At 41.9% G+C, this 13668-nt stretch overlaps 1 protein-coding gene across 1 annotated transcript in view; it reads right to left on the minus strand.

The window, feature by feature from the left end:
• TMTC2 (transmembrane O-mannosyltransferase targeting cadherins 2) overlaps positions 1-13668 on the minus strand; it is a 289642-nt gene that overhangs the window by 71325 nt on the left and 204649 nt on the right. Inside the window, exon 8 of the mRNA XM_044280547.1 lies at positions 13318-13439. Within this exon, the coding sequence (XP_044136482.1) occupies positions 13318-13439 (122 nt within the window). The remainder of the gene's footprint in view (positions 1-13317; positions 13440-13668) is intronic.

Raw genomic sequence — 13668 nt, forward strand, 5'->3', positions numbered from 1 at the left:
AGCAGGAAGCGCATGGCGTCATGGCAACCAACGACGGACGCTGTGCACTCCTGCACTCAGAAAAAATCCAGGCCGGTATCACACGGTCCGTGTTTCACGAACGTGTGCATGAGGCTTTAGATTAGGGAATAGGTTAGGAAATCTAATTCTCAGCATCCCAAATTATCAAACTCTTTGAACGGGCCATAGTGTTCCAGCGAGCGTTACATTCCCTTCATTGTTTACCAGGTACAGCTCCGTCCTTTAGAAGTGGCTATGCCTGGATTCATAGCACACTACGTCTTTCACCCATTCTAGTGGGACTAAGCTGTTATACAGGGCACAGCTGCTACTAAAATTACAGAAATGCACCTGGTAAACAAGTGGACAGCTAGCACATTGACCCCTTCAAGTAGCTGACTATTGGAGATACCGAAAGTTGGACCAACACAATGAAATACTGATGGCTTCTCCTAAAAAAAGGCCATCAATTCTAAAGTCCCAAACACGCATTTTAAACATTTTCCTCATAGATTGTAAGCTCTGGCGAGCAGGGCACTCATTCCTCCTGATGCAATTATTGACATGTTGTAGTTTTATTCTGGCCGCCTCTCCGCATGTTTGCCGTGCTGCAGCCGGACCTCCGGCGTGTCACCATTATAGTGAATGGGGCCGGAGCGGACTTCCGGCGGCACGCGTGCACTAACGGCAGCACAGATCCGGCTAACCCTGAATATTGTGTTGTCTCTCTACACTGATGATGCCTGTATGATCTCTTCACCTCCCCCTGCAGTTTCTGCTCTCTCTCTATACTGATGCTACCAGTATGATCCCTCCCCTGCAGTTTCTGCTCTCTCTATACTGATCCTGCCAGTATGATCCCTCCCCTGCAGTTTCTTCTCTCTCTATACTGATGCTGCCAGTATGATCCCTCCCCTGCAGTTTATGCTCTCTCTTTATACTGATGCTACCTGTATGATCCCTCCCCTGCAGTTTCTGCTCTCTCTCTATACTGATGCTACCAGTATGATCCCTCCCCTGCAGTTTATGCTCTCTCTCTCTATACTGATGCTGCCAGTATGATCCCTCCCCTGCAGTTTCTGCTCTCTCTCTATACTGATGCTACCAGTATGATCGCTCCCCTGCAGTTCCTGCTCTCTCTCTATAATGATGCTGCCAGTATGATCCCTCCCCTGCAGTTTCTGCTCTCTCTATACTGATGCTACCTGTATGATCCCTCCCCTGCAGTTTCTGCTCTCTCTCTATACTGATGCTACCAGTATGATCCCTCCCCTGCAGTTTCTGCTCTCTCTATACTGATGCTACCTGTATGATCCCTCCCCTGCAGTTTCTGCTCTCTCTCTATACTGATGCTACCGGTATGATCCCTCCCCTGCAGTTTCTGCTCTCTCTATACTGATGCTACCTGTATGATCCCTCCCCTGCAGTTTCTGCTCTCTCTCTATACTGATGCTACCAGTATGATCCCTCCCCTGCAGTTTCTGCTCTCTCTATACTGATGCTACCGGTATGATCCCTCCCCTGCAGTTTCTGCTCTCTCTCTATACTGATGCTACCAGTATGATCCCTCCCCTGCAGATGCTGCTATCTCTCTTTATACTGATGCTACCTGCATGATCCCTCCCCTGCAGATTCTGCTATCTCTCTTTATACTGATGCTACCAGCATGATCCCTCCCCTGCAGATTCTGCTATCTCTCTTTATACTGATGCTACCAGCATGATCCCTCCCCTGCAGATTCTGCTATCTCTCTTTATACTGATGCTACCAGCATGATCCCTCCCCTGCAGATTCTGCTATCTCTCTTTATACTGATGCTACCAGCATGATGCCTCCCCTGCAGATTCTGCTATCTCTATACTGATGCTACCGGTATGATCCCTCCCCTGCAGTTTCTGCTCTCTCTCTATACTGATGCTACCAGTATGATCCCTCCCCTGCAGATGCTGATATCTCTCTTTATACTGATGCTACCTGCATGATCCCTCCCCTGCAGATTCTGCTATCTCTCTTTATACTGATGCTACCAGCATGATCCCTCCCCTGCAGATTCTGCTATCTCTCTTTATACTGATGCTACCTGCATGATCCCTCCCCTGCAGATTCTGCTATCTCTCTTTATACTGATGCTACCAGCATGATCCGTCCCCTGCAGATTCTGCTATCTCTCTTTATACTGATGCTACCAGCATGATGCCTCCCCTGCAGATTCTGCTATCTCTCTTTATACTGATGCTACCAGCATGATCCCTCCCCTGCAGATTCTGCTATCTCTCTACAATGATGCTGCCTGTGTATGAACCTGTGTGTTACATTATAGTCAGATTTATTGACTAGTTTCCTTTCCTAACTCTTAAGATCAGTACTGCCTTGTTCATAAATCATAATCCTCACAAAATTAATGAAAACATCTCCTATCCTTCATAAAAAATAATTCTTCTGTACTTCAAATACCAAAGAAACATACAATTTTCTGGAAGTACTGTACATTTTGCTGTACACAGCAAAAAAACTGACTTATAAACACGCTATACTGCCAAACATGGAAGCCGTAAGCCTCTCTGTTGTTTAGTGGTTTGATTAACAGGCCACCCAATTCACAGATCAGTGAAATTGCAATCATGTCATGCCAGAACAGGATGAGAGTCTGGATGAGCACTTCTTTCTCGCATTACCACAGAAACGTACACATTCCTGAAGCCAAGTGCCGTCACAAGAAGAAATACTGGACTGTTATTTCAGCAATGCAGGCACACTCTGCCAACGTGTATCTACTTTGAAACATTTTTGAAGGTTGAACAACTACGATAGACAAAGCTAATATATTCTGCTCCAGCTCCTTGGATTGTATTTTGGACTTTAGTCTACAGCTAGAGAAGAACACTTTTTCTGACCCAAATCCACCTTCTTAGAATAGATAGAAAACATATTTTGGTGAAGATTTCAGAATTATACACTGAAAGGGGAACTTAAAACAAGCCTTTTCTATATCCAAGGAACGGTGGTGTTTGTTTGACAGACACAGTCTGATGTATACGTGTGTCTACAATTAATATGGAAACCATAATAACACCCATAAAATAATGAAGGTTCATCCACAAATTACAATGAAAAAAGAACATTACATTACCTGAAAAAAAATAAAAAATCTATAAACTCCTTCATTCATCTGAAACTCCAACTTGGATCTCCCATCCATGTTGACAAATGGAAGAAAATAGAAGAAAACAACATTGTAGAGACAGCAGTCTCAGTGGTAGAGAATATGGGCCAGATGTATCATTAGCTCAAGTCAGAATAATGGAGTGAAAAAGTCGCAAACTTTTGCGCAATCGCCTAAACTGCGCAAAAATTTGCGACTTTTATTGGGTCTGCACTATGCTCGCCAGTTTTCTGAAAGTGGACGGTGTTCTTATGTAAATTAATCTCTAGACAGATTTACTATTGCGACTATTTAAAAAGTCGCAAGAAAAATGCGCAATTTCACTCCAGTGAGGACCATGCTTATCTTATGCGACTTTTTAATAGAACATGCAACTTTTTCGTAAAGACGTGCGACTTTTGTAAAGCTGCTTACTGAAGGATAAACTGCTACCGTCAAACCACATTTATTACAGTCTTAAAGGGCCGATCATAAATCTGACTTGGCTAAAACTGACTTTAGCCATATGTGAAAGTGGAGTGAGCTGTCAGAGTCATGATAAATCTGTATCTGTAAGGCACTGTTGAAAAAAAATGGATCAATATCATGGGGGAGATTTATCAAAACTAATGCAAGGGAAAAGTGGAGGAGGTGCCCATACCAACCAATCACATTACAGCTTTCACTTACAAAACAATGAGAACTGAATCTGATTGGTTACTATAGGCAACTTCTTCACCTTTTCTCACCTCTAGTTTTACTAAATCTGCTGTGCTATTCTTGCTGTAAAAACAGACACAACTCTGAATGAGAAATGATACATAATAAAGAACAAAAATCAAGGAGACATATGCAAGTATATTCAGAAATGTGCCACCAAGTAAAGCATTTCACTTACCAAAAATAACAAACACCCCCACAGACACAAACAGATACACTTCAAACCCATGCTCTTCTGTAATCTAGAGCAGTGTTCCCCAACCAGTGTGCCTCCAGCTGTTGCAAAACTACAACTCCCACCATGCCCAGACAGCATTTGGCTGTGCAGGCATGCTGGGAGTTGTAGTTTTGTAACAGCTGGAGGCACACTGGTTGGGAAACACTGATCTAGAGCAATTGTTTGGTCCTGACCCCGGTAATATCACAGAACCAAAGAAGATGACATGCTGCCCTGTCTCAGATAAAAACCCAATGCAAATCTCTGTAGACTACTAACCACATGCCAACTTATATATTCAGATACCAAAGTGAAAGGGAAGACAGATGTGTGGAGCAAAAGTGCAAATGTGTAGCCTAAAGTAATATTAGGCCTAAATCATGAAAACCATAACAATGTTTTGCCTACAAAAACAATATAATCCAGATGTCTCAACAGCATATGGATGAAATCCATTGGTTGAACTTGATGGACTTATGTCTTTTTTTAAGGGTGTAAACTATGAAAGAACAAGAAAATCAGAGCAGGTTTAAAATACCAAAAGCCAGGAAAAATAATGAGAAAATAAAAAAACTGCCTGTATATATGAACATTCATTTATAGACTGTTAATATGTGATAAAAAATAAAAAAAACTTTGATAGTAGTGTCCCTTTAAATGTTTTTATTTTCTCATTATTTTGGGCTGGATGGCTCTCTGGATATCATTTTTGAAGTCACTCCATGTATTCTACTTCCTGTCCTGGCTCTTAAACTTCCTCCTTAGTTTGGACTTTTAATACAGCAAACAGCCTCACTTGACCTTCTCTAGCCCCTTTAAATGACCAGATGTAGCAAGCGAGTGCTAGGAAGCATGCATTCCCTTCCTGATAATCACTTGCTCGTCAATCGAGGAGAAATCTGCATTTACATGCAGCGATCTCCTCCACAGTATGGGGAAGAGTGATCACGAATGCTATTGTTCGTCTCCAAACAGAATCATTGTTTGCTGGCAGCAAAGTGCTGTATAGACATGATCTATTGCCGGCAAACAATTATTTAGGTGACCATATGAACAATTCTACTACCCGATGAATGAGCGTTTTGTTCCTTCATCAGATAATTGTCAACATCTTTATGCAGGCAGATTATCGGTAACGAACATCCGTACGAAAGTTCGTTAGCGATAATCTGCCCAAACATCAAGCAGTGTAAAGGGCCCTTAAAGGGGTTAACCGATCCCTGAAGTGCCTCCACCATATGCCTGGGCCCCTCAGACACAATGTACTTACCTGGCTCCCCAGCACCCGCGTCGCTCCTGGTCCCCACAGGGCCCCCGCTGCTTCTCCCCGTGCGCCGATTAAAACATCTGGCGTCGGGGGTGGGGCAGCTAATGGCAGGCGGGGATGAGCCTCCCTAGCATCGCTGGTGACACTAGTGAGGCTCGTCCCCGTCACCGCTTTCCATTGGCTGACCAATCCCCCCCCCCAATCGGCCAGATGTTTTTTTATCCGTGCACGGGGAGAAGCAGTGGCGGCCGTGCAACTTTTTTTTTACTTTTTCCACTGTAACTGGGGCTCCTGTGGATACGGGTAAACAGCCCCATGTGGGGGCATCACACACAGGCAGAGTTGATCAGGGTCTCCTTAGACCGTGCAGCTCAGATCCTGCACCGAGGCACCCGCAGCGTTCACGTGACCACCGGGATCAATAGAGGAAGCGATTTTGCAACTTGCTGCCCTCCCTCCCTGTGTTGTGCAACGCTCTCCTCCCAGTGACGGAAAAGGCAAGAGCGCTAATAAACTGCTCCTGTCTTCTCCTCAGGGTCTCCGATGTGTCTTACAGCCAGGACCAGACCTGCTCCTGCTAGATTGCAAAGGAGGGAGCTTTAATCCCAATGCTGATCAGCGTTGGGATTAAAGCTCTGCCTGACTGTTTATATACGTGCTATCTGCACGGGGTATGTGCATATAGGAAGTATATAGCCAGAGGGCAGTCGGGAAGGGCCTAATTATTAACAGTTTAGTACTGTCAGAATGATATAGAAAAACATTACAAAATAGAATATTGAAATAATAAAAAAAAAACATTTAAAAAAATTCGGAACAGTCAACAAAAGCAACAGAAGAATGCAGAGCCTCCCCCCCCCCCAAATTTTTTAATGTCCAGACAAGCCCTTTAATCATATGTCAATGGCTCAGTAAAATTGTAAATTAAATTAGTATTTCAGAGGGTACATAACCAATTTACCAAGAAACTACAGTGCACATTTTGACGTTAAAGGGGTTCTGTCACTGCTAAGATATGTCATCAAAGTCAGATAGGTGCTTGTCCCACCCCTGAAACTCACACCTATCTCTAAAACGAGCCTTCGAAAGTAAAGGAGAATGCACCGCTCAACTATTTTAGGAACTCCCCTAGGAATGAATGGACGGCAGCCACGCATGCATGGTTTCTCTCCACTCACTTCGGGGTTCCTGTTCTGGAGATGGGTGCGGATCCTAGAGTTGGGACAAGCACCCATCTGACAGTGATGGCATATCCTAGCGATAAGCTACCAGTGTCTAAGAAGAGACAACCCCTTTAAGTATCTGTAACCAAAATTCACTTTGTGAGAAGTTAGCAAAGCAAAGGTATTATTTTGGGTTTCACATATTCTCCACGTGGGTAACTTTTGTGTGCATCAAGCGCTACTAGAGAATTGTTTGTGTTCAGTTGCCCTTTACTTATATATGGGAAAATGAAATCCTAAACTGTAAATTAAAAGCATTTTAGAGATAACCTAGGTATTCTGTGAAAGCTACAAGGCCACGACCAAACGCCATTCATAGAGGTTTCAAACTGCTAACACTTTCTATTAGTCATAATAATTGCGTACATCCCAAAGACTGTATGACCGTTTCCCGAAGAAGGAGACCTGGATCAGGCTATTTATACCGATTTAATATACATCTCCATATAAACAGCACATCTGACATTGGGCAGCATAGTGGCTTCGTAGTCAGGACTGCTGCTTTGCAGCTCAGGGTTTGAATCTAACCAAGGACATCACCATGAAGTTAACATAGATTTCCCCCTAGGTCTCTGGAGTCCTCCAACACTTCAGAAGCATAATGATACGTTTATTTGGAAATTGGATAAGAAGTTCCAAATGGGACCGTGAAATATGCTGATCTCCGTGCAGTGCTGCAGAATATGTTGGTGTCATATAAATGAACAAAGATGACATTAAAATCTGTCTACGGGCTTGTATGCTGTGTCTGCTATTACAGGTTATTACTATTCTATAGGTATGGAAGAAGTCATATACACACAATGAAAGTAACTGCAAATATTAAAGGGGTTGTCCAATTAAGACTACTTATCCTCTGCTAACAGTATAGGGGATAAGTGTCTGACCGGCAGGGGTCTGACCACTTGGCCCAACACCAATTATAAGAACAGGGGCCTGGGCTCTGCGGTGAAGGGAGTGGAGGACATGCATGTGTGTCCACCGCTCTATTCAGTTCTATGGGAGGTAATATATAGTATTTCTTTCACAACAGTCACATTTCAAGTGACTTGAAGGGGATGCTTTATTAGGACACATATACGAAATAGAGAGGGCTCCACCACTTATGATACCTCTCTATTAGCCATTTAAATGTGATACTACATTCACATGGAAAATCTATTGCCGAACAAAACTACACCTGACAATACTGGCTGGCTGCTGGTATTTTAGATGTTGAGCCCAGGGTGATCAGCTGCCTACCAGGCTGGCTTCTACTAAAAAAAGGGGTTGAATTAATGAGACAGACCCGTTAAAGTATTCCTATAGTCAGCAGCTGTCATGCTACAAAAAGGTCTAATTTCTCAATGGCTGTGATCTAGAAATTCTGCACGTGATGTACTCTGAAAATGTTCTTAGTATACCATCATTTTACAAATTCACTTAAAGGGGAACTAAACCCTCAAAAAACATAAATAACACAAATACATTTAATTCATAGCGCACACAAGGTGTAAATGTCTACAAGGTGCTCCCCAAACTGCTGTCATAAGCAGTTTAGGAGAGATCTTGCAGACAAAGAACCTTAACGTGCCTGATGTCACACTTGGTGAACAGAAAGTTCAGGAGAGGGGCAGGCTTAACCAGCCACATCGATCTGTCTGCACTGCTACATAAGCCTGCCCTTGGTCCCCACAGCCACTTCCCCACTCCCCTGAGATCTATCATCTGCCTCCAAGTCTTTTCAACCTACTCACTCTACTGCAGCCATCTCACCTCATTTACCTACTGTCACGATCTATGATCTGGGTGGAGCCCCTGTGCTGTGTGTGTCAGACGTTAGTGTTTCCCTCTATAAGTTGTCAAATACTAGGAGTTGTAGTTCTTTCCTAATAATCACTGAAATGTTCTATGACAGCCCATAAAAACATTCTAGAACCGCAAAGGCAAATCTGCCTAGCTATGCCGCTATTTAGGACAGAGTAGGGGGATTTTTCTTGGTAGATTTACCATTCTGCAGTCTATCACTGTTCCACATGGCTGTAACCAAATCTATTCTGTACTATTACTAACTAGGAGATTCCTTCCAACAAAATGGCCACTCTTGCTGTGTAGACAAAAGCTATACAGTCTAACCCCAGCTCCCTTCCCCAATACTTTCCTGGCTTACATGCACTAGCATCTGGGGGGAAGAAGACATGGTTGCAGCCTGAGAGAAAAATTCACTGCCTTTCTATTGTATTTTTCATTGCCTGAAATTGTGATATCTAATGAAACAAATGCCTATAAAGACATAAGGAGATTGCTATGTTTTTGGTTGTTCATTTTTGTGTGTGGATTCTGGCTTTAGTTCCTCTTTAAAAGGTTTAAATTAGGGCTGAGCTTTAGAAAACCATTCAATCTTCTGACAATTTGTAAGCCACTAAAAGGCTTTCAGATGCATTTGTACAAGGACTTGAGGACCATTTTGTCACCATTTTTCATCTCTTCTTTGAATGTTTGTATTTTACTTCCTAGTGGATGGTGGCAAAGCAAACAAAAGCCAAAGAAACAAGCATAGCATTTCAAGCAGAAAGTGTGGAGGAAGCTGATCTGGTGACCTGACCATTTGTGTGGCTATGTCAGGGCAATATCTCAGAGGGCCATTATAATGTAAAGCGACGATAGAGGGTTCATTGGAGGACACAGAATGAGGTACATGTGCAATAACTGGGAAGTAATGTAGTTATCTAGTCAAATTGATGTTGAAAAATTGTTGCATGTAACATAATGAAATTTTCAACAATGTTCATACATCTCCCTTGTTTGTGTTCTCTGTGGGTTAAATGTATATCAGCCTTCAAATATGAGGACTAGAGCGGCATTCTGCAAAATGCGTCATTGTGTTCCCCCTAGCTGACCTCCCTGAATCTTCTCTATACCCTTTTCATGTTGAGAGAGCAGTCACGCACAATTTTATAAAGCATTGTTAGAACATTTTGCATCATGACAGCCATGAAATATGCAACTTTGGATGTCTATAGTTTTTGTTTTTTGGGAGATAATAGAACATGACCCTGACCACTACAGAACAAGCTCTATATATTATACTGCTGTTGTTTACGGCTGCCTTTGCTTCAATACATTTTTCTAAAAGTGAGATTAAGGGTTGTAAGTTTAGGGGGATATCAATGTGAAATATTGTACTTTCGATATTCTTTTGTATTCTGGAATACCGTGCTTTGGCACGGGGTTGTTACTGTCATTTTTGCATGCTATAAAAACTCTGATGTAAAAAAAAGAAGAGATAGAGGTTTTCAGCCTCTCTATCTATTATAGGGAATATGTGCAAAGGAATTTGACCATAATGCTCTTATAAAAGGGTTGTCCATGATTAGAAAAAAAGAGCTGCTTTATTTGAAAAAAGAACCACATCTGTCCATGGGTTATGTCTGGTAGTGCATAGTGCAGCTCTGCTCTATTAATGTGAATAGGGCTGAGCTGCAATACCACACATAAGCTGTGGACACGGGTGGTGCTGTTTTTTTTATGAACACAGACAGCTTTTTCTAATCATGAAAAACCCCTTTATTCCTGTTTTAGCTATTCACTATCCACCAGATAGGTAATAACAGTTAGATAGGTGGGGGTCTAAACGTTGTGACCCCACTAATTGCAAGAACAGGGAACATGGGTCTCACCACTTTGAATGGATCATTGGTCAAGCATGCACACCACTTCTATGGGAATTCCAGAGATAGCCAAGCACTGTAGTCCGCTATTTCCGACAGTCCCATAGATATGAATGGAGAAGTGGCGTGCGTGTTCAAGTAGCAGTCCATTCAAAGGATCCCCAGTTATGATGCAGTGGGCAGGGGATAACTTGTTCTAACCAGAATATACCTTTAAAGTATGGCGTTAATGTTAGTATTTCTCAAGCTAGTTTGTAAAGGTGACAACTTTTTGGTAACAAAAAGTGTAAATGTTTAATATTACTGTATATACATTTTATATATACTGTATATACTCTCATAATGTAGTAATGAATATATAAAAACTCATTTTTTCCATCACTATAATGCCTCCTACTGTAGATCCACCAAAACTAAAATTCAACGGCAGGCTGCATAAATACAAAGAATTTCAAATGATGTAAGTAAGTCATTTTAAGTCTACCTATCATTGCATACAGTACAGGTAGTTGAATATCATTTAAAAAAAATGATAATCCATAGAGAGAATGACCACCAAGAAATGTTGGTCTATTCACTGGTTCACATTATATACTGTCACATTGCAATGTTCAAACACCCTAAACCGCTAGGGTCTCCAAAGCTCTCTTTATAATACCAAGAAAGAACAGGGCCGCCTGCTGTGAAGATGTGTACATTAGCAGAACAGAACTGCACCTGGTTCTGTCGGTAGTGACGGAGAGTCTCAGTCATACCATAGAAATAGGAGTCCTTCAATTAGGAGTCTTAAACAAAATCTATGTTTCCTTTGTGGGAAGGAAATAAATGACTGAGCTGGTATGGGAGCTCTCAAGCTTTCACTGGGTACTCGCACTCCTGTAGTAAGACAAATCAGTTATTCAGTGTGTCCTTTATAGCTGCAGGTTGCCTCAAGACATATCATTAAATATGTGAGGTCTTATGGACTGCTTTCAAATCCTTTAGTACTGTCTGACCGCAAATATTAATATATTTTTATTGGAAAAGGCATATATCCCACAGAGCACCAAAAAGATATGTAGCTGACTGATATCCAACAACGCTGATTTCTGTGCTAGCAATCAACCTTTTAGCTCTTCTGTATGCTGTATGCAACGCAGACTGTACATGTATGTAACATGGGCTATACAGCTAACTACTGCCTTCAATGTATGACCATTCGTGACACAGTAAAGAGCCACAGTATCACAGGGACATAAGGCTTGTCAGCTTAAAGGGGTTTTCCTGGAGAAAAATATTGATGACCTATCCTCATGATAGATTGTTGGGGGCACCACTCGTGGCACACACGTCAATCCGCTGTTTGATGAGGCTGAGGCACTATGATGAGTGCTGTTCCCTCTTCAGAGGCTAGTGACGTCACATTCATCAGTCACATGGCCTATGTGTGCAGATCAGTTCCATTCAAATGAATGGGCCTGGGCTGCAGTACCAAGCACAGTCACTATACAATGTACAGCGTTGTGCTTGGTATACTGTGACGAGGCACAGCGTTTACTGGAGCACAGTGGCCTCCTCAAATGGGTGATCACGAGGGGGCCAACACATACTGCCTGGTGGGGCTTATCATGCTGATTAAAACTATACCTTTATTTTGTCTGTATGCTAAACAGCTGCAGAGAAATCTGCATTTCATTCATATATTCATATTCAAATGAGCAATTGGAGCACCAGGAGGCGGGGCTGAATGCTTTGAGCACTGCTTTGTAACACACTCCCCCTCTACTTGATTGACAGTGTATAGGATATACAGCTCTGCCCTCATGTATAGACCTGTCAATCAAGTGCAGAGTGCAGAGCACAGTGGGCGTTACAAAGCAGTGCTCGAATGATTAGGCCTCGTCTCCAGGTGCTCCACTTTCTCATTTGCATATGAGTAAAAACGCAGATATCTCTGCAGCTGTTTAGCATACAGACAAAAGAAAGGTGTAGTTTTAATAGTTTATTGTACATGATATACAGATGATTCAGTCAATACCTTTCTCCTTGGCACAACACATCCCAAGCTTTATAAAAAATTAATTTGAGGTATTGCGTCGTGAGAGGTCTATCATATACTGTATGTGTCTGGGTGTGGCCACCCAGTGGTTGTGTTGTGTATTACAGTCTGTCTAAGGTTTTGCTAGCAGTTGTGACATTGTATAGAAGTTGTTGCGTCAGAGTCCTTAACCAAATATGAGCTAAGGTAAGGGAGGGCACATCTGTAGCATTACTGTATTATATTTTAGCAGAGCTTCAGCAAATACAGAAACAGGTCACAGTGTAGCATAAGTTATAAGTAATTATAAAAGAGATAACACTTCAAACCTTCAGCATGGCACTGAACTGCAGCTTTTTCACTGCTGTAATATTTTAGCTATACTCTGGACTACACAGAAGACCTCCTGCTTGGTGTATGAGGTAGCAGAGGTCAGCTATTCAGCTGCAATCAGACCTTCCTAGAACTAGCTTACAGAACTCAACTATAGACACTGGTAGTAGCAAAAAATGATTGTCTTGCCCAGGGTTTTATAGAAGCCTATAGAAAAATTGCAATTGCTATTACGCCACATGAAAGGACATTCTCTGCATAACTGAACATTTACTTACAAGAAATTAAAGTATCCATATTTTAAATTACATGCAACATTGTATTCACAAACAATCTACCGAGCATCCAAACTTAACAATTTTCCATTACTCCGTGCTTCCTATGCTGTTTAAATACTTTTAATGTTTTCCACATCTGTTCAATTGTGACCGCATGGTGTTGTCCATGGTTTGCTCCACAACTCTACAGGAAAGAGCTGAATTATTGCATGACAACTGTGCATAGCTGTCGCCATGATTTTATTCAACTAGGCCTTTATACATTTCCTATGCTAATCTATGGACTAAGTTTGATCAAGAAAAGCTGGGAACTCTATAAATCAAGCAACGAATAACCAGGCTAATGTTGTCAACATTTTCTGAATAAAACAGATCCATTGTAATTTTTCGGTGAAGTTTTCTTACAACGCTTGTGTAATGAGGACGTGACAAGGCTTTGTGATTAGTCCCAAGTAAATTGTCTTTCTCACCGTTAGGGTCAGAAGCTTGCCATAAGTAAGATGTGCTGGGATGTGGTCAGGCTTTGATCTCAGGGACTCCACGTACCAGTGCTCAGCTTCAGACACCTTGTTTAACCTCATGTAGGCTTCTCCTGTTGAAAGATTCAGATAAGGGTTCAACATTACTTTTTACGATTACTTAATGCTAAAACATATCATACCCGAGAAAAAACAAAAACAAAAAACAAAACAAAAGGAGCAGCAGACACACAGTTATCCATCTGGTAAGTAAAGGTATGGAGGGGGAAAACATTAAGTCATGGTGGAAGGAAGTTCTTAAGTTCATTCCCTTTGCAGTTAATCTGAAAGGAGATACACCAC

Source organism: Bufo gargarizans, chromosome 2 (genome assembly GCF_014858855.1).
Source record: "Bufo gargarizans isolate SCDJY-AF-19 chromosome 2, ASM1485885v1, whole genome shotgun sequence".
NCBI classification, from domain to species: Eukaryota; Metazoa; Chordata; class Amphibia; order Anura; family Bufonidae; genus Bufo; species Bufo gargarizans.